The sequence below is a fragment of the Mesoplodon mirus genome (assembly GCF_964341445.2).
Source record: "Mesoplodon mirus genome assembly, chromosome: 2".
NCBI classification, from domain to species: domain Eukaryota; kingdom Metazoa; phylum Chordata; class Mammalia; order Artiodactyla; family Ziphiidae; genus Mesoplodon; species Mesoplodon mirus.
Window position 1 is genome coordinate 106,897,391 of NC_138977.1, and position 26,075 is coordinate 106,923,465.

Below are 26,075 nucleotides of genomic sequence, written 5' to 3' on the forward strand. Positions count from 1 at the left end.
GTATTTTAGTCTGTTTCAATTTATCATTATTAGACATCTCCTTTATGATGAATGCTTTTTGTGCCCTGTTTAAGATTGGTTTTCCTTATTTCAAAGTCATAAAGATATTTTTCTATATTACCTTCTAGAAACCTGCATTAACTTTTTATCTGTAATCAGACTGGAAATGATATTTTCGAGTTAGGGGCCGAGTTGGGGGCCATGATTGTATGGATATATGGATATCCAGTTGACATGGAACCACTATTGTAGATAACAACCTTTCCTCACTGCTCTGCAGTACTACCTTTTGTCATAAAACAAATATCCGTAATAGATGTATGGGACTCTTTCGAGACCCTAAGCTCGTTCACTGGCCTATTTGTCTATCCTTTCTCCAATAACACATTGTCTTAATTGCTGTACCTTTATAATAAATCTTTATCTGATTAACTCATCCTACTATTAATATCTGATCAAATGTGTCATCCCACTTGGTTCTTCTATTCTTTGCTCTTCTGTTTGAAGATTGTCTTGGCTATTCTTAGTACCTTGCATTTTCATATACATTTTAGAAATAACCTGTCGACTTTCTTCTTTCCTCTAGATATACTTACTCCCTAGGTAAACTCATGCAGTTTCATCACTTTGGATATCCACAATCCTCTGCATTTAACAATCATTAAAATAAAGCCAGAATCTGATGACTATTACCAATCTGGTCCAAGTCACCACCCATCCCTCACTGGTTTATTAAAATAGCCGACTATTTTAATAAGCTTCCATCCTTGCCCCTTTAGTTGATTCTCCAAGGTAGAGAGATCTTTCAAAATAAAATCTAGATCTTCCCGGTGACGCAGTGGTTAAGAATCCGCCTGCCAATGTAGGGGACACGGGTTCGAGCCCTGGTTTGGGAAGATCCCACATGTCGCAGAGCAATTAAGCCTGTGTGCCACAACTACTGAGCCTGTGCTTTAGAGCCTGTGAGCCACAACTACTGAGTCCGCGAGCTGCAACTACTGAAGCCCGCGCGCCTAGAGCCCATGCTCCGCAACAGGAGAAGCCACTGCAATGAGAAGCCTGCACACCACAACCAAGAGTAGCCCCTGCTCACTGCAACTAGAGAAAGCTCACACGCAGCAACAAAGACCCAACACAGTCAAAAATAAATAAACAAACAAATAAAATAAAATAAAATAAAATCTGATAATGTTGCTCCTCTGATCAAAACTCATCTCATTCAAGAGTAAATTCCAATGTTGTTAACAATGGCCTACACAGCTGGCCACACTATTGCTCTGTCCCAGCCATCCTGACCTCCTGGTGCTGGGCAGGGCCCCGCCTTTGGGCTTGTACTTGGTCAATTCCCCTCCTGGGAAGCTCTTCCCCAGTCTCTGCATGGCTAATGCCTTCACCTCCTTCAAGTCTTTGCTCAAATGTCAAACTTCTCCCTGAGGCCTTCCCTGACCACCATATTTAAAACTGCAAGTCACCCCTGAGACTAGATGAACACTCTAAACAAAATGCTATCCTAAACAAAATGCTTTACCTTTTAACAGGAACACAATAAGTATGACCCATAATAATTGATCAATTTAAAATGCAACGTTTTGTTATTTTCACATGGCCAACTCTGTCTTCCTTGTGTTTGTTAAATATAAGACAGCCCTTAAGATTAATCTCACATGATAACGGCCACAGAGTAGCAGACGCCAGCCTCTTCTGCTGGCCATCCATCTCATAGTTCTTTTCTTTCTAATTTGTAATTTTTTTTTTTTTTTTTTTTTTTGCGGTACGCGGGCCTCTCACTGTTGTGGCCTCTCCCGTTGCGGAGCACAAGCTCCGGCCCAGCCACTCCGCGGCATGTGGGATCTTCCCAGACCGGGGCACGAACCCGTGTCCCCTGCATCGGCAGGCGGACTCTCAACCACTGCGCCACCAGGGAAGCCCCCCTAATTTGTAATTTTTAACGTGTGGAGAAAGGACTAGGTAAATCAAATGGTCTTTGCTTTAATGGCATTTAACTAAACCCCAGTGCATACATGTGCAAGAAGAATTGGGAAGTTTCCTCCGAATCTTAAGAAAGTAGAGGGGAATTCCCTGGGTCCCGTGGTTAGGCGTTGCTGCTGGGGGGCGCGGTCGGGGAACTAGGATCCTGCAAGCCTCGCAGGGCACCGCCCGCCCCCCCCCAAAAAAGGTACTGTTTCCCTTATAGCAGTTTCACCAAATGTTACTTTTGAAATTTACTCTGATAGTATGAAATTTCTTCCTCCTCCTCACATCCAGTCACCAAGTTTCGTCCTAGACCTCTCTCATGCCGACATGTCTGTCCCCACAGCCCTGACACTTACCACGGCCTTAATTCCGACCCTTCTTATTTTTCATGGGGACTATCTGTCCTCCTCACTGTCTTCGGGCCCCCTAGTCATATCGTTGATCCCTGAACAACGCAGGGAGGGGTTGGGGTGTGGACTCTCCGTGCGATCAAAAAGTCCCTCCGAGGGGCTCCCCTGGTGGCACAGTGGTTGAGAGTCCGCCTGCCGATGCAGGGGACACGGGTTCATGCCCTGGTCCGGGAAGATCCCACATGCCGCGGAGCGGCTGGTCCCGTGAGCCATGGCCACTGAGCCTTTGTGTCCGGAGCCTGTGCTCCACAACGGGAGAGGCCACAACAGTGAGAGGCCCGCGTACCGGAAAAAAAAAAAAAAAAAAAGTCCCTCCTATAACTTGGTCGCCCACCGACCGTATACCCGGTTCCTCCATACCAGCTGTTCCCATATCCCCAGATTCAACCAACCCTGCATCACATAGTGCTGTATTATTTACTGTTGAAAAAAATCCATTTGTAAGTGGACCCACGCAACTCAAACCCACCTTGTTCAAGGGTAAACTGTACTTAAAAGCTTTCAGCTGTTTCTCCTTGCTTTCTCAATAAGGAAACAACTCATCAGGCTGTGCAAGACCTAGTTGATCTAACTCTTCTGACCTCTCTAGTCTAAGCTTTTGCATCTCTGCTCCAGTGATATTGAACTCCTTGCTTTTTTCTAAGAGAGTCAAGTTATTTTGTTTCTGTGTGGTGGCATATTTTTCCTCTCTGATTGAGGCCTCTTCTCAAGAAGGATAACTTCAAAGAGGGAGTTGAAGGCCATTTTTCTCTTAGATTTCCTTGCCTCCTCTGTAGGTGAGGAATCCCTCCCCTCTGTTCTCACAGCATCTTAAACATACTTCATGTGACACTACCAGCAGTGTGACATTGGGCAAGTCATTAACCTTCCTGCGCCTGTGTGCTTTTCTGTAATGCAACGGTAATAGGGACTACGTTGTTCTGAGCATTAAATGAGTTCAGCCATATAACAATGCTAGGCACATGGTACACAGTCCATAAATATTAGCTACTACGATTGTCCAACAATATTATGTTCACTGACTTTCCATCTGCTGTCTGTATGTTGGCTGTTCAGTTAGGACAAAAACTGTACCAAGTTTAGCTCCGCCTCCCCAAGGTCTAGAACACTCTTTGAAACATAGCAGGTGCTCAATATATATTGACAGAAAGAACAAAATAAAAAATAAACTCCTTTAGTGTACATAGCAAGGCAGGACTGAATCATTTATAGGCACAATCTAATATATGAATATAGCCTAAGCTGAGGCCAGAAAATGAAAAAGTGATGAAGTACTAAAGAAATTGAAATTGATAAAGTACTAAATATTCAACCTGACAATTCTATAATTTTCTTTCATGGCCTTAAAAAATTGCAATGGCCATTTAGGATTAGAAAGTTATGACAGCCGTAGCATTTTCTTTCAGTGGGTTAAATGTTATCATCACTTAGTTAAACATATGTGTCAGCAATTTAAAATTCTCCATTTGATGCACAAAGGTATCTTTTAATCATAATCTATTAAATCATAAAGTCAAAAAAGCAGTAACAGAAGTCTAAGTTCCTTCAGTAGCAGAAGTCTCAATGTCAACATACATACAAAAATGACCATATTTCCCAATGTTATATTAACTTGGATTTGTGGTTGTTTTCCTCATGTCTGACTCATTCCAATTTTGTGGAGAGCATCTGCTCTCAACTTACTTAAAATGTATTTGCTTCATTAAATTTTCTTTTCATGGAATGCTTTTGTTATTGGTTGGTGGTCAAAGATTTACCTTTTACATTTTTTTCCGTATTTTTTTAGTTTCCAGAGCAACACACTGAACTATACTTTAAATACCATAAAGCTTTCCTCAGGGAAGAGGCACAAAAGAAAAGTTGGAGAAATTTCAGCATGTTTTAAAAACACATATACACATATCAGTTACAGAGAAACAAGACTCACAAAATGAAACTCCTCCAAATATTGTTTGCTAGAAATAGTATCATAACAAATTGTGTGCCCATATTTGTCACTCAGAAAAAGTCCCTTCTAGAAAATATATTCTCTTCTTCACCCAAATGTTTAAACCTGGTAAGTAAGATTGCTTCCTGAGAGATTTATTCTTTAACAATCAAGACAAGCTTTTCAGTAAGCTGAAAGTTAGCTACTTTTACTAGTAGGAATAATGATCACCTAAAAACTGACAAATGACCTACTCTCCTTTTAACTTAGAGTAAGTTTTACTTTCTTATTGACCAAATAAAGGCAAGTTAACCAAATCATCCTAGAACTTGAGTCAGTTTATGAGAAAAAGAGAGAGAGGAAAAAAAAGGTAGGATTTGCATACAAGGAAAAAACTGTCAGTTAAATACTTAAAGATGACACCTGCAAATTTGTTTTTCCATCATTACATTTAAGACTTTAGGTCTACTAGTACTGGAAAAAAACTGCAATGCACCAGAAACCTTCTAATGCATGAAACAGCTTTAAAAATTATTCCAAACAAAAGAAGCTTGCTATATGATCGTAACGTTAGAAAGATTAAGGAAAGCTGATGTTCTTTTTCATGTAGAACAGAATTGAGAGATATAACAAAATGTTTTTTTTTAAAGCCACTAAGTTTTGGGGGTGGTTTGTTATGCAGCAACAGATAACTGAAAGCAGCAAGGAACTCCAGGTGGCCTTAGTGGCAGTGAGCACAGACTTGGAAGTCAGAGGAGAATCAGTACTGCCTGATGCATGTCTGGGGGGACACTGGTGGGCATAATAAAGCACAGAGGAAGGCGGCATCAACAGCACAAGGAACAGTCACAGCAAGAGGACTGCAGGGCTGCAGGCAGTGACTCTGCCTGTATATGTAGCATCCTGTACCCTTGAATGCACCCAGAGAGATGGAAGTGAGGAGCTGAGGTCTTAACCTAAGTTAGATGAGTTAGGGTTAGTAATCTATTAGACTCGGGGGTCAAACTGTTAAAGTGACCTTACTTAAGGTCCACGAGTTGGTGGACAGCGTTATTTACAATAGCCAAGATACAGAATAAATGTTCATGAGCCATAAAAAAAAGATCAGATCTTGCCATATGTGACAACATGGATGGACCTTGAAGGTATTATTATGCTAAGTGAAATATGACAAATACTGTATGATTTCACTCATGTCGAATATGAAAAACAAAAAACCAAAATAAATGAACAAATGAAATAAAAAACAGACATGTAGATATAGAGCACAGTGTAGTGGTTACCGGCAGGGAAGGGAGGGGAGGGCGAAATGGGTAAAGGGTATCAACTGTATGGTGACTAATGGAAACTAAATTTTTGGTGGTGAGCGTGCTGTAGTATAGACAGAAGTAGAAATATAATGTTGTACACATGAAACAGAAAATGTTATAAATCAACGTTATTTCAATTAAAAAAGTAATGAATTTTTAGTAGAAATGATTTCTATTTATTATAGAAACATTATCAAAAAGAACAAAGTAGAAATCTAAGACTCACCCCCAGTTCTACTGACCAGAAATAATCAGTGATAACGTCTGATAATCCTAACATCTTTCTGTACTATTAGTAGAGAAAGAAGAGTGACAGAAAAAGTATATACAAGTAGAATCTTAAAATATATGGGATTTAAAATAAAAATTTTAAATTACATTTCGCTTAAATTTAACAGACAATAGGTAAAACTGAAGGAATAAAATCTTAAACGTTACAAATGTCAGGGTCTACACTAATCCTTTAAGGATTATGAAAGGCTAGCGCTTCAACCCTAAATAGCACCTGTCTTTCTGCTATGAAGAATTAAATCTGCCCTGATGTTTCCTCCCATCTCCCCCCCCCACCAGATTCTCATTACCTATTTTTTTTAACCAAGACATATAACACATTCTCATATACGATATTAACGCTGTGGAAACTTTTAAAAGGCATGGAATGATTTTGATGAGTCTATGTTTAAAAATAAACATAAAGCCTCATACTGACAAATTTTACAAATGATCTTTTTAAGGCAGCGTAGATGTGTACTGGTGCAAATGTGCTACTCGGCCAACCTGACAAATGTGATATTTTGCTGTTTGCTAGACTTTGTTCACATACTAGCTGGAAATATGAAATGCATTTCCAAGTGAATTTCATGAGGCACAACAGAGAATGCTGTAATAAAATCCAGATATTCCTTCCACTACATTCCTTTCCTCTAATACTTCTGTAATTCAATCTGAAAAGACCAAGTTTGTCTAGAAAGATTACTTCTTTATAGGCCACTAATGTTGCTTATTGCTTAGCTTCAGACATTTTCTAGGTACTCAAACTGCCTTAAGAATCATCAAATCACTGAAAACCAAATTAAGGATATTGTACAATTTTTGTTTCCTTGTTTTAAAATGGTAACAATATTTAGCAGCTCAATTCTGTGATAGTTTCCTGACACTATTTCTCAAAAAAATCACCACCAGGTTTTCTATCTCATAACCTCTACTGTAATGGTTTTCAAACCTGGTTGCACATTGCAATCACTCAGGTAGCTTTAAAAAATAAGGATGTCCAGCCCCAGCCCAGATCCATTAAGTTAGAATCTTTGGGAATGGGCTCCGGGAAAGGTGTTTTAAAAGCTTTTAAACATAGTATAGGGCTTGGTAAGCTCTTATTTTAAATGAAGAATCTAAATCATCTCTATGAAAATAGATACTCAATTTATCATGTGTTCAGTTATAGTGAAAATAATTTTTAGATCTTTAAGAGGTGAAAGTTATCACTATCAATCATATTTCTCAAATTAAATGATGGCATCAGTTTTCAACATCCATAAAGCTATAGAACTGCTTTTCTGGTTCAAAACTGTAATTTTAAAGTACCCCATGATACAAAACTCCTTTTTAAAGGGTGAATGTTAGGAAATTTTGTCCCTTTATTGACAAGTTTTATGATTAGTTTGAGGGATTAAATGCTAGCAAAACGTAAGACTCTGACAAAACAATAATGAAACAAGAATCTGGCTAGGAGTAAAAGGAATAAATGGTCACTAATTTCAGAGCCCATTTGTAGGCTAAGATGCTTTTGTTTTTAAAAATTTTTTTGTTGTTTATCTCAGCTTCTAAACATTTTCTTGTTTATATTAGAAGTTCCATTTTATCTGATGAGTTTCCAAACATCTTTTTTAAAAAAATTATTTTATGCAAGTTTAGTTGATATACAATGTTGTGTTGATTTCTACTATACAGCAAAGTGATTCAATATACACATATATAATTCTTTTTCATATTCTCTTCCATTATGGTTTATCACAGGATACTGAATAGTTTCCTGTGCTGTACAGTCGGACCTTGTTGTTTTCCAGTCATCTTTAATAAGAAATGTTCCATAATAACCCAATTCCTTTATCCCACGAGTATATGCTTGGGCTTTGGGCAGTACTCCTTCTCTTGTAGAAGCTGACTGATGATTCATTTTCTAATTTCCTCTTCTTAAGCCATTCTTACGAAATCCTCCAAGATTCCTCAATCAAATAGGCTAACATTCTTCACGTTTAAAAAAAAAAAGTGTTAGACTAGCTGGCAATCTTATTGATGTTTCTGGGTGACTGCTGGGGTAGTACAGGAATATGGATATCTTTTAAAGTTAAATATAGTAAAGTTATTTACTTTGCATTCTCAAGCTAGAAATCTCCACAGACATAATCTGCACATCTACTAGCTAATGTCTCATAACCATGTTCCTGAGGTGCTGCAAGGCTTTGAATGTCCTCCTGTAATGACCAAGTGAGCACAGCATGTGGAATGACCAGGGAGCAAGGGGACAGCCTAGCAGGCCAAATAAATCCTGGCCATCAGTGGGTGACAGATGTCTCAGCCAGATCACCCCCATAGCAACACTGACCACACAGAAAGCACACAACTAAATTTAATATTTTCTGTTTCCCTCCCCTTCTATAAGTGATGCTCAGGGTGCATAAGGATTCAGAGCTACACATTAGTATAAAATGTTAATATTAGTATAAAATGTTAATATTAGGTGTTATCTTCCATTGATAGGTTCAAACCCACCCCAGATTCTAGAACTAATGTCATCTCCTTTGTAATAGTGGGGAATTGCTCTAAAACACATAACCTAAAAGCTAAATTATTCTTGTGTAGGTATTAGGGAATTTCAAGCAATGTAACATTTTTTGACAGCGACATTTTTTGGTAAACGATCAAAATGGACAAGCAACATCATTAAGAACACAAAGCAGTGGTTGTTAAGAAATTATTCTACATTTCAACAACAACACTATCTCTTAGGTCTTAATCTAGAAGTAGCTATGTGAAGGCACATTGATTTATACAGTTTTTTTGACACTGAATTACTTTTTATAGCAATATCCCATATACCAAATGGACAGACAAGGAAAATACTGTTATCTTAAAGTAAGTGGGAATAAAAGAGAAAGCTCCTAAGTGGCCATCTATGTACTTACTTCTAGAACCTTGAAAATCCTTTGGATAAATAAGAAACTTGACATCTTCAGTGGACTCATACCAGCTTTGAAGGGGAAAAAAAAAAGGGACTAGAAACAGCCTGCCTGGCTGTTTCACAGAGGTTCTGGCCTTCTGTTCACATATTCTTCATGACAGGTGCAGTTCCTTCCCTCCCTCCATCTGGGGCCTGGCTTAGCACTTAAACTGGCCTCTACACCAGCAAGAAGCATATGGGCTGGGACAGGGGCGATATCTCCTTTCTGTTGGTATCTGCTCTGTGTTGTCTTAAGCTTGTCCCTTCAGTTACTGTAGATACCTTGGTCCTGACTCACTATATGTGTTAAGCATTTTTTTTTTTTTTTTGTGGCTGTGCCACACGTCTTGCCCTGACCAGGGATTGAACCCGTGTCCTCGGCAGTGAAATTGTGGAGTCCTAACCACTGGACCACCAGGGAATTCCCTTAAGCATTTTTAAAATGTAATAGTTGCTATAAAGAAAATATCTGACATACACTTCTAAGTCGGGGAGCATAATGAAGTGAATCAGTCATCCAACTTCAAAGTAGAACACCACCAACACCATTGTCCCAGCACCCCTTCCTCTGTCAGGGTACTCTCTGAGTTAACCACTATTCTAAAATTCATGTTTATTATTCTCTCTTTTTTGAAAAATATGTTCCATATATGTATATATCTCTAAATTATGTATTGTTTAGTTTTACCTATGCTGGAGCCTTTAAAATGGTATCACACTAAATGCAATCATATCAGGCTGTTTTTTTTTTTTTTAAAAAAACACACTTTAATTGTCCTAACAGTCATCCATACTGATGCTTGTAAGTGGTATCTCATTCCGTTTTACTGCTGTGTAATATTCCATTATGTAAACAGACCAGCATTTATTCACCCATTCTCTTGTCCACGTAAATTAGTATTCTTGGTAGATTTTTGCTTTAAGACTTTCCTATGAATATCCTTGCAAATGTCTCCTGGTGCACGTGCCAAATTCTGCCTAGTTGTGGAATTGCTGGGTTATAGGTTACGCGAATGATTAACACTATGAGTTAGGGCCAAATTGTTTTCCAAAGCAGCTACAGCATCTTACTCTCTGAGTGGCATTGCAAAAAAGGATCCTGTTGTTCTACCCATCCTTGCCAACACTTGGTATTTTCAGACTTCTTAATTTTTGCAAGCTAGAAGGTGTGAAATGGAATTTCAATGTGGTCTTAATTTACATTTTCCTGAAAACTAATGAGTTTTGTGCATCTTTTTCCATGTCTAGTTGCCACTGGTTCATTTGTACATTCTTCTTTTAGATGGTCTATTTTCTTATTGATTTTAAAGAATTCTTACATCTTCTGACTATCATACTTTGTTAGTTACATATGTTACGAAACTGTGCAATTTTTGCCCTCATTGGGCCACAATTCTAGTACTGGCTTCTTCCATCATAACTTCCTTCCCTGCCCTCGAGCTATTGAGGAATTGAGAAAATAGCAGTATGACTTTCTAAATGGAGTTTTTAAAATTCTATATCCTGAAAAGGATATTTAATATAATTAGATATTTCTTTTTCACATAGATTGCCAGACAAATTTATTGCCAATGTAGTGAAAATCAATTACCATTGTTGAGAATGTAAAGTGAAACTTGATAGGGGTGGTGATACATGAGTGTACTATTTGACAAAACTCACTGAAATTATTATATGTAAATTCTATCCCCAAAATGCTGATTTAAAATTAATTTAAAATTAATAAAATAACAGGTGTAAATTATAACACAGGGAGGTGGTATAGCACATTGGTTAAGGTCTGGTTCTAGAACCAACCTGCCACTTAGCTCTGCCACTTAGTATGTTACCACCTTGGGCAAGTTATTTCATATCTTTAACCCTTGCATTTCTCATTGGCAAAGTGGGGATAACAGCAGTACCTATATTGTTATATTATAAATGTTACAGTTTTCACATTTGGACAGGTAATCCACTGATAATTTATTTTTGAGCTTGCTGTGAAGTAAGGCTGTAGTCTCATTCTTTTTTCTGAGAGATAACCAAGTTGTCACAACACTATTTAATTATCCGTCCTTGCCCACTCATTTTGAATACTACTTCTGTCATATCAGATTTCCTTATATGCCTCATTTAGTTTCTGGATTCTTGATTGTTTCTTTAAGTCTGCACCAATGCAGTCCTACACTGTCTCAATCACTACAACATTATAATTAATCTTGATATATAACAGGACAAGTTTCCCTTCCCTGTTCTTTGTTGCTATCTTATTGATTCCTGAGCTTTTGTTCTTTCCTATGAACTACAGACAGTCTATCAAGTTTCATGAAACAAAAACAAAAAATCCTGTTGGAATTCCAGAGAATTCATAGATCTATTTGGGAAGAATTGATAATCATCAACTAATATTGATCCATTAATATGAGCTATCCATTTATTTAGAACTTCTTTTATCTTTCAATCACATTTTATAACTTTATAGGTTTTTTCCCAGTGTTATTACAGTCTTTTAACAGAAAAGTGTAATCTGTTTACATTTATTGTACTGATATTTTTGAACCCATTTCTGCTTTTTTTTTTTTGCGGTACACGGGCCTCTCACTGTTGTGGCCTCTTCCGTTGTGAAGCACAGGCTCCGGATGCGCAGGCTCAGTGGCCATGGCTCATGGGCCCAGCCACTCCGCGGCATGTGGGATATTCCCGGACCGGGGCACGAACCCGCGTCCCCTGCATCGGCAGGTGGACTCTCAACCACTGCGCCACCAGGGAAGCCCCCTCTACTATCTTTTTTTGTCCATATGTCTCCCACACCTTATCCCCTTTATTTTGGTCTTTTATATCCCTTTAGCCTCTTTTTTTCTCTGTTGGTGTGGAGACTATAGATTATATTTATACCCTTTTAAATTACTGTATCTCTGCACATGACAGAGACCATTCCATTCTCTCCTCACCTTTACTGAGAGTGAAGGGAAAAAGAGTAAAACTAGACAAAAAGGTGAGGAAAGCATAAAAGAGAGGACAAGAGCCAGTGATGACATACTTTGAAGTGGGGGACCAAAACTGAATTCTCCAAAGGAAGAAACTGAATGCTTTCCTTCCTCGTGCAGTTCCTCCTCTCATCACATATTTAGATAGGCAGTGCCATTTTTAGGTTACAGGTTATATGATTTTCAGCATTTCCTTTATACTTCTCAGTCATTCAAGGTAACCCAGGTCTCTTTTTATTATAACTATTACTCTTAAAATGGTTTACCAGCTATGTTGAACTCATCTTAATTTTTTTTTTTTTTTTTTTTTTTTTTGCGGTATGCGGGCCTCTCACTGTTGTGGCCTCCCCCGTTGCGGAGCACAGGCTCCGGACGTGCAGGCCCAGCGGCCATGGCTCACGGGCCCAGCCGCTCCGCGGCATATGGGATCCTCCCAGACCGGGGCACGAACCCGTATCCCCTGCATCGGCAGGCGGACTCTCAACCACTGCGCCACCAGGGAGGCCCGAACTCATCTTACTTTTAGGTGAGTTATTTTAGTTAAAGCACTATAAGAATTTGTCACCAGCAAGCATTTAAGGTAATTGGGTACAGAGTTACTGGAAGACAGTACATTTAATTTCTTTTAAAAAAACTATTTATTTTTGAGGTATAGTTGATGGATGATATTATATAAGATTCAGGTGTACGACACAGTGATTTACAGTTTTCAAAGGTTATACCACATTCACAATTATAAAATATTGGCTATATTCTCTGTTGTACAATATTCCTTGCAGTTTACTTATTTTATACATAGTTTGTATCTCTTAATCCCCTACCCATGGACAATACAGTTTATTTCTTAAACTTAGAGAAGACCGATTGAAATAAAGTAGTATGTGCATCACGTTTATTTACCATATAAAACAAGATGTAGAGTTCAGAAGTTCCTAAAAAATATTTAATCATAATAACAATGCATAAACTTTGTGTGTGGGGGGAAGGGTTTATTTCTAACTTGCATATTTGAAACTTTTACTTCGCAAGGAGAAGACCAGATATCCTTTCACAATATCTTTACACAAAGCTTTCAGACCACGTTTCTCATATAGTTTTATTTAACACTTTAATATTTTTAGATTGTTTAAGATTTATACACTAGCAAGTCTCTTTTATATGGACCGAGAGGTATACCTTTAGAGAACACTTTGTCCTATACATTCATGATCCATTAAACACCTTAAAACCATTATCATTTATATTGGCAAAATTAGCCTAGGTTTACAAAGTGAAAACTGAAAGGCCCCATATTTCGGAAAATCAGAAATAGAAACTAAGGTTGATGAAAATTAATGATTAAAAACTATAATGCAAATAAACAAACATCAAATGAACAACTGGGAAGTTTGTTCAGCAACAGTGAGATTGGTCAGTGTTCCCACAGAAAACACAGGCACAAAGCAGTGAAGAACTGATCATGGCCCTAATGACACCCATCAGGCAAATATCACTAAGTTTGTTCTATTCCCATATTCTTTAAGTCACCACTCATGGGTATCTACTGCTCATTGTTCTTGAGGGACTCTGAAATGTTAAAGAAAAAGAATCAGTTGATCCACTTTTAATGTTTTATAGTTCTAGCGTGTAAGTCTTTCACCTCCTTGGTCAGGTTTATTCCTAGGTATTTTATTATTTTTTTGGTGCGATTTTAAAAGGTACTGTTTTTTTACATTCCCTTTCTGACATTTCATTGTTAGTACAACAAAATGCAACCGATTTCTGAACGTTAATCTTGTATCCTACTACTTTGCTGAATTCATTTATTACATTTAGTAGTTTTTGTGTGGAGTCCTTAGGGTTTTCTATATATAGTATCATGTCATCTGCATATAGTGACAATTTTACCCCTTCCCTTCCAATTAAAAAAAAAAATTTATTTGGCTGCACCGGGTCTTAGTTGCGGCATGCAGGATCTAGTTCCCTGACCAGGGATGGAACCTGGGCCCCCTGCATTGGGAGCATGGAGTCTTATCCACTGGACCACCAGGGAAATCCCTTTTATTTGTTTTTCTAGTCTGACTGCTGTGGCTAGGACTTCCAACACTATGTTGAATAGAAGTGGCGAGAGCAGGCATCCTTATCTTGTTCCAGATATTAGTGGGAAGGCTTTCAGCTTCTCACCATTGAGTATTATACTGGCTGTGGGTTTGTCATAAATGGCTTTTATTATGTTGAGATATGTTCTCTCTTATACCCACTTTGGTAAGAGTTTTTATCATGAATGGATGCTGAATTTTGTCAAGTGCTTTTTCTGCATCTATTGAGATGACCATGTGGTTTTTGACTTTTCTTTTGTTAATGTGGTGTTATTACTTTGATTGATTTGCGTATGTTGAACCATCCTTGTGAACTTGGGATGATGAATCCCACTTGGTCATGGTATATATTCTTTTTTATGTGTTATCGGATTCAGTTTGCTAATATTTTCTTGAGGATTTCTGAATCTATATTCATCAAGGATATTGGCCTGTAATTTTCTTTTTTGGTGGTATTTTTGGTTTTGGTATCAGTGTGATGGTGTCTTCATAGAATAAAGTCAGTTTATCCACTTCACAGTTTTGGTGAAAGCGCATTCCAAATTTTGGGAGCCATTAAAATTGATCACACTTTGACAATGAAAAAGTGTCACATTAGTAGAAGCTTTAGCATATAATTTATTCAGTGCTGTACATAATCACGCTGTTTTTTTAATGCCAAACAATGCTGTTTATTAATTATTCTTGATATTGTTGTAATACAAGGTTAATGTATTCATTTAAATATCTAAGTAGTTTTATTAAATACAAAATGCTTCACAGTACTTCATCTACGATTCTCCATAGGAAGCATACAAGTAATATAATCAAGATCTTTAACTAGCTTTCTACTCTCCCTTTCATGCCTCCAGTGATGGAGAACACACTGCTCTCATGAGACTGTCAGTCTCAATGTTGAACAACTCCAGGTGTTAGAAAGTTTTCCCTAACACTGAATAAAATTATCTTCCCTATAACATCTACCTATTGCTCTAGCCTTGCATTTCACAGTTAAGATAGAAAAATCAGTATTCCTTCTCCTATGAGACAACTCAAATTATATTAAGACAGCTATTTTGTTAGTTTTTTTCCCTACTTTTCTAATCCAATCCCTCAAATTATTCCTTGCCATATACTAGTTTTCCTCAAGATATATAAGATTGTTGTGTCCCCCTAAAAAAAATATGGTGACCTTATTTGGAGATTGGGTCTTTACAGAGGTAATCTAGTTAAAATGAGGTAATTAGGGTGAGCTCTAATCCAGTATGACTTGTATCCTTATAAAAATGGGAAATTTGGACACAGAGACAGGCACAAAGGGAGAATGCCAGGTGAAGATGAAAGCAGAGATCAGGGTGATGATTTACAAGCCAAGGAACGCAAAGAAGGCCAAAAAAACACCAGACTAGGAGAGAGACATGCAACAGATTCTCCCTCACAGACTTCAGAAGGAAGAACCCTGTTGACACAATAATTTTCTTTTGTTTAAGCTATCCAGTTGGTGGTACTTTGTTGTAGCAGCCCTAGAAAACTAATACATTACTCAGAAATGTGACATGACAAAAGGTTAAGGAAATTTTCCACAGCCAAATTGCTTGGTTTTCTTTATGGGTGAGAATAATTCTTCCCTAAAATGGACATATCATTATTGAAAATATTAATGCTCTCAACAATGATATATTTGAATACATTCTGAAATTATACTCTGAATTTCTGGCCAGTACAAGTCTATTATGTTTAGATTTTTCCTATGACTTTCGTTTTCACGATTTTTCTTTGGTAGCTCTGCTTTTGCAGAGTTGATGACCCTATTAATAGTAAAGAAAGCAACATACTTGTAACCTTTGGCTCTGTATTCAAATCCTAATCTAGGACCAGGAAAACTGTAACTTGTAAACCACATTTCATTCATAAATTTAGAAAAGAAGGACTATAAGAGTGATATGCAGAATATGTGATTATAAAAATTATTTTCAAAGTGTACTGTAACAGCGATTTTCATCAATGTGGGGAAATTCTCTGTAAATACTGAAATAGAAATTAATTTTGAAATAAGTAATAAAAAATTATGACAGACTGATCAGCAACAGTACTTTATATAGAAAATTCTTAAGCAATATCCTAAGATGCTTATGAATTTCCATATATTATTATGGCCTATAATTTCTCCCATAGAAGCAGCAAAGAGTAAACAACAAAGCCATTTTCAGATGGGGATGCTGAGCAGACTGTATCTGGTAGAGGACCACTCCAAGAGAGCCAGGCAACACCTGGAGACACTTTTGGCTCTTAAACCTGTGCGGGTGCTACTGGCATCTTGTGAAGAGAGGCTGGGGATGCTGCTACACTGTCTACAATGCACAGGACAGCCCCCACAAGAAAGAATTATCCAGTCTGAAATGTTGATAGTGCTAGGTTAAGACATATTTAAAGGATCTTCAAATGAAATAAAAAATACTTTGAATATTGATATGAATAGCTGTATAATATTCTAACATTAGCCAGTCTGCTCTTCCAATAATCTCTAGCCATGGTTAAATAATTTCATTCCAACTGCTACTGCTGTCTCCGTCCACAGTATCTTAGTGAGTACGCCAGCTCACCAGATTTTTAGTCACGGGGTCTCTGTAATGCCAACATGACTGAAGCTAGTAAATTTACTTTAGTAATAGAGGTAAATACGCTTAAATCCTTAACAGACAGTTTTGTAAAAATAAAGACACATAACAATAATTTTTATCTTTAACCTTTCATTTAACTTCAAAAAATGCTATGAAAGGGGTAGTTTAGGGCAAATGCATAATCAATGACATGGAAATAAGCTCATGTTCTGCTAACAGAGACTCAGCAGTAATCTTTTTCCATGTGATGACCAAAACAGTAATATTGTATTTATTTAAGACATTTAAGTTACCCACTTATGCTATTATTATGGTAATGTACTGTTTAAACATTTAAATCTATACTGAAAGAAGAGAATATAAAAATCTCTACCCTAAGAGGGTTAAAAAGTTTAGTGGAAAAAGAAATAGCTAATATAGCAGCAGTGACAAAAAATGGACAAAAGCAAATTGTTTCTGAAATGAAGGCTAATAAAGGAATCTTGTTGGAAGTTCTGGCCTATACAATGAAAACAAGACCCAATAGTTTAGGATGTGTTTTCTGTCTTAATGAAGCAAAAATAACCTCTTTCAGGACATTCACAACAAATTACATGTTTAAGATTTTTAACTTGTCCAATTTCCTTGAAAAAATCATTGCTCCTATTTTCCTTATTTCCCATGCTCTAATAGCAGTAAGTATCCTATTCTTAGACACAACTCATGAACATTTACATGATGGAGCTCATCAAAACTGGTAAATAAAGTTAAAATCTATCTTAACCTAATTGAAAGAAACTCTTTTAGCCATCATTGAGATTTTACAACCATTTAAAAATACTTACAGCACATATGAAGGAAGAAAAATATCACTAGTAAATTGTGACTGCACTCAAAGTTCCCAAGGATTTGAAAATTACTCAAGATCTTTTTCATTAATCCTGTCATAATCTTAACCAACACATACACAAAGGGTAGAAACAGGTTGCTTTTGTAACAATACATTTCAGAGATGATGCTGGCTTGGACTAAGGTAATGTAGTAAAGGTGGTGAGAACTGGGTGGATGCTGGGTATATTTTGAAGGTAGAGTCAACAAGATTTACTGTAGTATTTAATGCAGGGAACAAGAGAAAAAGAAGAATCAAGGATGATGCCAAGGTTTTTGGCTTGAACTACTGAAGGACCGAGTTGTCATTAATTGAGCTGGGGCAGGCTGCCAAAGTCAGATCAAAAAGGAAATTCAGGAGTTCAGTTTTGGATATCTTAAGTTCAAGATTACTTCTAGATGTTTCCAAGTAGAGTTAAGTAAGCATTTAAAAATGTATATGATCATGAGTTCAGCAGAGGTCTGGGTTGCAGATATAAATTAGCAAGAGTCCTCATAGGCGTGTAGATAGAAGAGAAAAAAGGTTTAAGAACTGAGCCCCTGGACACATCAACTTTAGTAATTCAGGGCATGTGGAGGAGTGTGGCAAGGGAGACTGGGCAGGGAGTGGCCAGTGAGTTATGAAGAAAACAAGAAAAGCAAGGTTTCTGGGAATCCAAGTGACGAAAGTACTACAAGGAGAGAATGAGCAATTGTATCAAAAGCTGCTAAGTCAGATGAGGACCAGTTTGGCCATGTGGAGGTCACTGCTGACTTACAGAAGGGTAATTTTAGTGGAGTGGTTGGTGGCAAAGCCTAAACGGTAGGGGTTCGAGAGTGACCCAAAGGAGAGGAAGTGGAGAAAGTGTATATAGACTATTCTTTTGAGGAGTTTTTTGCTTTAAAGAGAGGGAGAGAAATGGGTAAATGAGATGAAAAGTATAGTAGCCTGAAAGAGTTTTTTGTTTTGTTTTTTTTTTAAGATGGGAGCAATAATAGCATGTTTGCATGCTGACAAGATCTAGCAGAGAGGGAAAACAGACGAAGTTGGAAAGAAAGGGGAAAACTGATGGAGTATGGTTTTTTAGGTATGTTAATTTAGACTCTAAAGATACCCATTAACTATAATGGAAGAGGATCAATTAAAGAAAGAAGACTGAGGTTTTACTAGTACTGCCAGATAATAAAATTATGGTAAAAGGAAAATTAAAATGTGTTTAAGATGTAAACAGGGAAATGCAGATTTATGGAATTTAAAAGGAATTCTCCAAATTTATCTAATTCTATATGAGAAAGTAGTGCTAATCAAATATCTGGAGTAAATACTTTAGAAGTGAAAAAGAAATCACAAAGTAAAAAATGAACAAATTGAACTGTGAACTGCATTTAAACTATAAACTCTCTATATAAGTAAAAGTAAAATATCTAAAGAGAAGTACAGTTAGATTGAGAAACATACTTGCATCAAATAGGATTTAAGGTTAATTTCTTTATTATGTAAGGAGCTCAGACAAACAAGTAAATTATCAGCTAACCAAGAGATAAATGGATAAAGTGCATAAAGATTATTTGCACAATATGTGATATAATTAATAAATATTAGAACAAATATTAAACCTTGCAAATAAGAAACAAAATGCAAAAGAAAACAGTGAGATCTGTTATATTCATTAGGAAAGTATAAAAAAAATTAAAGCCTCCTAGTCTGGCTCCACTGTCATAAAGACAGTACTCATACATTGTTGGTGGCAGTGAAAAATACTAATATCCTTCTGGACAGCAATTTGGAAACTGGTATCAATGGTCATAAAAATATTTATAGCCTTTGACTCAGAAATACTCCTCTTGGATATTATCCTAAGGAAATACTAAAAAGTATATATAAATAATGTCCATTGCAGCACTATAATTACATTGTAGCATTACCTATGATAATGAGATATTAGAAATGATCTAAAAGGAAAATTAAAAAATAGAAGAATGGCTATGAAAATTATGAATACTGGCCTGATCAAATAGAATGTATAAGATTTCAGAGCAACATAGAAGATGCTTACCATATAACAATTAATGGCAGTGTAAAAAATATTTTACTATACTCTTAATTACAAGTATGTCACCTACACAAAGAGACAGAAAGAAAAATGTAAATTGAAAATAGTTTAAACATTCAGTATGCCGGGACTATAGCAAAATATGTTCTTCCTTGCTCTAGTAACAACTACTAACAGTTACTGAATACTTACCATCTACCTGATGATGGAGAATGGACATTATTGTATGCGAGCACATTTAATCTTATGGGGTAGGCTATAGCCAATACTAAATGGCAGAGCTGATATTTGCATTCAGTCAATCAGTCTTTAGTCCTGATCTTTACCACAATCTATGCTGTATACACAAATTAAGAAAAGGTAGAAAAATGGGGTTTCCTTCAACCTCTAAGAATCATGTTTTAAAATGTAAGGTTATGGGTATCACATATTGTATCACATATAATATCATTTGGTAGTCTCAGATTACTATCCCCTAATAATTGCTAACTAACCTTTCCATTTTGCCTGTAAAATTAAAGTAAGTTGATTTTAAAGAGACTGGAAAAAAAATGAAAATCCTCTAATAGCATCACAGAATGCTACAGTTGTACAAAAGAGTTTGGAGGGTCTTCACTGGCAGTCCAGTGGTTAAGACTTGGCCTTCTGATGCAGGGATGTGGGTTCGATCGCAGCCAAAAAACCAAAACATAAAACATAAGCAATACTGTAACAAATTCAATAAAAACTTTAAAAATTGTCCACGTCAAAAAAATATTAAAAAGAAAAAGATTTTGGAGATTACCAGATCCCTCTACCTCTACAGAGTAAGAAACGGAGGTCTACTATCAGTGACAGGTTGACTCAAGGTCATTCAGCTGGTTAATACAACCAAAGCTACTTCTAAATTCCAGGTTCCCAATGATAACAATAATGAGAATCATAGTCCAATGATACTTCTTGCTATACCATCTTACTCCTCTCCCTTGCTAAAAAAAAAAATCTATGTACATATTACGTTTTAAGTGCACAACAAATGCCAAGCACCACATTTGGTGTGTTTTAGTTAAACTAATTTAATCTTCACAACAGTTTTAAGGAGGTAAATATTATAACCATTTTAAGACAAGAACAATGAAGCTCAGGTTTAGTATGTTGCCCAGGACCATGCAGCGATTAACTGCCATCCAGGTCTGATAACCAAGTCACTGCTCTTCCCAGAAATGGTCTGCCACAGGGCTTGGGGAGAAAGTGCTCACGCACACAGGGAGCTCTGGTTAAAGAGGGTCCTTATGTTCCTTGCACATGCCACCAGAGGTTCATGTTGAGAGAACTGTCTGATCTTTCTTCAGGCTCAGGACTAGCTGGCTGTTCCAGTAGATTAGAAAGAATGTAGTAAATCTATCTGTTGGTGTGAAAAAGGTTTCCAAGTTTGTGTAAACCCTGGGGGTCGATCCCTTGTGCTGTTATGTGCGATCAAGGGAGCAGAAAACATTCAGTGCTTAGAGAGTAGGGGCAAAATATCATGATGCTTATATTCCCTGACAAGTGTGCTTTTTCTTTTTTTTTTTTTTTTTGCGGTACGCGGGCCTCTCACTGTTGTGGCCTCTCCCGTTGCGGAGCACAGGCTCCGGACGCGCAGGCTCAGCGGCCATGGCTCACGGGCCCAGCCGCTCCGCAGCATGTGGGATCTTCCCGGACCAGGGCATTAACCCGTGTCCCCTGCGTCGGCAGGCGGACCCTCAACCACTGCGCCACCAGGGAAGCCCCAAGTGTACTTTTTTAATATGCTAATTGTTCAAGGGCTCATGAAATACATTTCCAGGCACCTGATAAATACATTCCCATGACCTTTTCTCCCTATTTTGCTCCCTTTCCTTTGCCTCACACTTTCAATTCTGTAGGTTCTAGTACTGCGGGCTTTAATCCTCTCTCTCCAGTTAGGGAACCCCTTAAGTGGTCTCCCCATTTTCAGAGTCTCTCCATTCACAACCATCTCACACAAGGAGAGAATCTTCTAAAGCAAGGCCATTACTGCCTAATAATGGCTATCAATTATTCATGAAATTCCTTGAAAACAGGCCCCAGCCTACCTTTCCAGCTTGCTCTCTCCTCAGTCTCTTAAGTCCTAGGTAACTAATCTGGGCTTTCCCTCCTCTGTTCTTTGGCTCACAGTGATCCCTTTATCTGGAATCCTCTCCATTTTCATCTCTGGCTGTCGAATTTCGGTCTGTCCTTTAAGGCCCATCTCAAATGTAATCTCCCTTGCCTTTTCTGATTCTCCAACCAGATATATTCCCTTCCTTGTCTAAACTCTATAGCTCTGGGTGTAACTCTTAGAAGACTTGACCTGTACTGCAGGTATCGGTGTATTCCAACTGGCAGTTCCATTAAGATCAGTTATGTGTTAATAACCTTTGTGTTCTAGATAGCAACTAGAAAAGACACTCATACTCATAGTTAATGATCAAAAACAAAAATCTGATTTTCAGTAATGAAAACTAAAAGTGCTTCACAATTTTCTGTCAGTTAAAGAACTGGTTAAAGGAACCCAGAGAATTAAAAAAAAAAAAAAAGTCTTAATGGGATACTTGATTTCCTAGGTGCTGACACAACAATTGATAGACATCTTCTAGGTCGGGAAAGGTATGTCTGTGTGATGAAAATGTAGACTCAAAGAAGGCCGCAAAAGGCTAAAAAAATATATCTTAAGACATCTTTGCTATGCTTTCATTTCTTGAGTTTTAGTTTTGTACAGATGAACACGGGACACTCTGAAGCTTTAAAGCTAAAAACTATACCGAGGAAGAAAAAACTGATTAAGACAATCAAATAACACATTTTGAATACTACTGTAAATCACGTTAAACAGGGCTACCAAGCGATTAATTCACTCTCCAAAAAACACAAACAAACAAAAAACCTAACAAAAATGAGCTCCTTTTCCCCATTGAGAAATAAATTAAAAATCTGGTAATGTTACTTTTCCCACATTATAAAGCTAATCAGAGAAGCCTACCACCTCATAAAAACATTTCATAAAGGTACAGAGATAATACTACTCCTACAGAGATCATGATTAATGAATCCACGGGCCCCTGGCTGTAACTACGTCATTGTTTACTTCGTGACTTTTGTTTTCGAGGAGGGGGTTAAGTCAGGGAGGATGGGAGGAAATTAAATTGAAGCCCAACAAATACCTTTACAGAGTAAACACCACAACTCAACTAATTTTTTTCTTATGGGCCTGTAGCACTTGTTGGTAAAAACACAATGAACCGATAATTTGAACAAAGGCAACAGGCACCTGCAGCCTCTCAATCCCGTTGCAAATATTTCCACTAAGATAGGGCCAAATTCTGGGATCTGGACGAACAGGCGAGTGTCACCATTCAATAATGAGCTCCTTTCTCGATAAGCTGTAAACCTCGAGGCACCTGAGACCCTTCCCAAGGATCTGAGCTGGGAGCGGTCTCGGATTTTTAGACAAATCTCTCCTCCTACCACACGTGATCAGCCACCCTGGGAGACCCGCAACGCACGATACAAAGGCTCGGCGCTGCCACGGCATCCTCAGGAGGATCGCGGAGCCTCCCGCGCTCAGTTTCTGAGGAGCTTGCGCAGGGCGCCGCCGCCAGGCGCGCCGCTCCCGGGCCCGCAGGGCGGTGCCGCGCAGCGCGGGGAGCGGGAGCGGGGAGCGCGCGCCGCCTGCCCTGCGCGCCTGCCCACCCAGCGCCGGGGAGCAGGGCAGACGAGCCGCACGCAGCCCGGCCGCGCCGCAGCCGCAGCCGCCGGGCCCTCGGCCGACGCAGGGAGCCCCGCAGCGACGTGGACTAGGGTGAGGAGGCCGAGGGCTCCCAGACCCCGGGCAGGCCCGAGGCCGGGCCAGCCCACCCCGCCCAGGCCCCGGCCTTGCCTTCTCCTCCTGGCTCCTAGCCCCCCCCCCCACCCTTCCCCCGGGCCTCGCGTGGGGGGTTTGGGGGCGCCGTGAGCGGCACTTACACCACGGCTCTGGAGATGATCCAGGACACCATCTTCCCGGGGGCTTGCACCCCACCTCGGGGGCGGGTGGGCGCTGAGCGTGGCGGACCAGGCCGCCAACCGCAGGCCGCGCGCTCGCCGGCTCCTCGCGCTCCCCGGGGCCGCGCTGGCGCCCTCGGGAGCTGGGCCCCGTGTCTGCGCGCGGCGGCCCGAGCTGCGCTGCGGTCGGTCCCCCGCCCGTCCCCGCCCGCCGGCGGAGCCGCCGCTGAGCCAGCCAGCCCCGCCCCTGCGCTCCGCTGATAGGCGGCGGCGGCGGCGGCGCGTTGGCCGAGGCCAGGTCTGGGTTGCCGGGCTCCGGGGGCTGGGCTAGCGGGACCCCGGCCCGCGCCGGATGGCGTGGTGGCTCGGATATCTGGGCTCTCACTTCCCTCTTCCTGCCCCTTCTGTCCCTGGGAAGTCCACCTGGCGGGGGGGGGGGGAGCGTGGGGGGAGGGAGGCGGAGGCTGAGGCTGAGGAAGGGGACGTGTGGATAGGGGTTGTCAGTGCCTGTGTGAAAAGCAAAATAGTAGCAGGAACTCTGTGTCCGATAGAATCCTCTAGACCAGGCCCTAGATTCTGGAGAGGAGAGATTTTGAGATGTGTTTAGCCACATCCGGTGTTCTCACTGAGGCCCTGGACGTCCTCAAAGTACCGCATTTTAAGGCAAACGTCGGGAGGATCTTTGCACAGGCCTGTGTGTACCAGGAGTCTTCTGGTGCGTGGTGCAGTGCAGGGAGGGGCAGAAGGAGGAAAGCATTGGATTTCAAGTTTGCAGTAGTGGGTGTATAGATACCACTGTTCTGGGCCTCTTAAGGCAACTTTCCATCACAACATCGGCAAAGCCTGTTTTACAAAGACACCTCTGACCTGCTAGATATTCAAAGTAAAAGTTGGGCCTAGGATTCCTGACCTGTCATGCTATTTACAGCTGTCTATTTTTGGGGATGTTGGATTACTGCTTACACCTTACAGCTCTTTCAGGTATCATAATTTCAGGAGACAGAATTTAAACTCTAATTTTTTTGGTGGTAGTACCTAGTCGAGAAAGTGATCTTAAATTTAATTCACATCTTTTTTTTTTCTGTTAAGACAATAATAAAAGATAATTCTAGTATTCAGATGGTACGAAGAATAAAGGATGAAATGGGCGCTTCAAGCCTTTAATTGAAAGTTGAAAGCCCCAGGAAATATAACAGCTTATTTTGTGACCATACTGTAATTTATTCTTTTTGTTCCTCAGTTTCCCCATAGTAAAAAGAGGCTGATAATACTACAGCTTACCTCCTGCCTTCCAGGGGTGATATAAAGCATGCTAAATACATGTTTAGAAAATACATGTTTCTACCACTTGCTTGGGAGAAACTCAAAAGCAAATATAAGATTGTCTTGAATTCTTTTAAGGTCCCAGATTCAATACATTTAATAATATTTTCATTATTTAAGGAATGAAATCAGAAACTGCTTTCTACTCTTGGGTTAAGTTCTTTTTGCTTATTTACCCATATTTAAAAAGTATATTTTAATTTCAGGGATCTCACTAATGAAAATTTGCATTTGTTCGGAATCTTATTTTTGGCCATTATTCAACATTATTTGGGGATCACGTGTGCCACATAGGCACCAGTTTTCTGGAAAATTCTCTTGCTCAGTAAAACTCAAAGTTACTTGAATGGCATTCAGATTTCTCCATGAACAGGTCCTGAAATGTTTTTTACAGCCTTAATTTTTACCGCCCTCCCAGCCTCTAAAGTACCCTTTCCCTACCATTTTTCTCTGAACCAAGCTGTATTTTCACCCTCAGTGCCTATGCCTGGACTTCATTTTTTCTTTAATGATTTGCGTCCCATTCTCTTACCTGTCAGAGTCTTTTGCAGTGTGCTCTGCCATGAAGATGTCCTTGATTTTCATAGTTATTCATAATTTTCTCTAGGCCCCCATAATTTATTACTTGAATATCTGTTTAATACCTGTGTCATTCTGCTTTATATAATGGTTATGTTTTACCTATGCCTAATCTACTGGATGGTAAAATGTTTAAGGATAGGTATGGTATATTAGTTATTTGTGTTTTCCTAGTGTCTAGAATAGGGAAATTGCCCAGTAAAAGTTCAAATAATGTTTTTTAGTACAGTCACTCTCTTAAGTATGAAAACTATGAAATTTCAGCCTTGAACAGTGGGAGTCTCTTAAAGATGTCTTTCTTGCCTTCTTATTTTGGAGGGGTCATCATTCTGAATATTATTTCACTGCATCGTAATACACTAGTGCTTTCAGCGGTTGTTGAGATATATAGGACTGCTGACTGCTCTCTGAAATGTCTGTAGGCTGCTGTGTGTTAAATTTCATCCTGTATGCTTGTTATATCTTCAACCTCCTCCACATTCATGTCACTTTTTGCTGCTCTCAATCTGCAACAGCCCCCTTCTTAACATCTCAATATGCCGTGTGTTGGAAACCACCTACCTACCCTGTGCTACAGACAATTTGTGGAGTCAGCGTTTTACAACTCAGAGCCTAGGTAGTGTTTATTCCCGTTTTGTACACTGGAAACTGAGGTTTAGAGAGCTCACTGAATGGCCAAATAAATAGGTGATAGAATTGGAACTCTAATCCACGCTTCCCAAGTGCTCTTTACATTATACTGTGATAGTTGAATTGTGTTTAAGGCAGTGGGTCCAGATGGGGGTTCCCTCT

The 26,075-nt window shown here is 39.1% G+C and overlaps 2 protein-coding genes across 4 annotated transcripts in view; one reads left to right on the forward strand and one right to left on the reverse strand.

Moving 5' to 3' along the window:
• The window catches only part of REEP3 (receptor accessory protein 3), a 94,395-nt gene extending 70,311 nt beyond the window's left edge, over positions 1 to 24,084 (reverse strand). For 2 of the 3 annotated variants that reach the window (XM_082640451.1, XM_082640450.1), the window contains exon 1: positions 23,364 to 23,528. In XM_082640451.1, the coding sequence (XP_082496577.1) occupies positions 23,364 to 23,395 (32 nt within the window). In that variant the 5' untranslated portion in view covers positions 23,396 to 23,528. Of the gene's footprint in view, positions 1 to 23,363 lie in introns of all 3 variants that reach the window. The other variant, XM_082640452.1, reaches the window with a different exon arrangement.
• JMJD1C (jumonji domain containing 1C) overlaps positions 23,094 to 26,075 on the forward strand; it is a 331,205-nt gene continuing 328,223 nt past the window's right edge. Inside the window, exon 1 of the mRNA XM_082640256.1 lies at positions 23,094 to 23,199. The gene's annotated coding sequence lies outside the window, so the exon portion shown is untranslated. The remainder of the gene's footprint in view (positions 23,200 to 26,075) is intronic.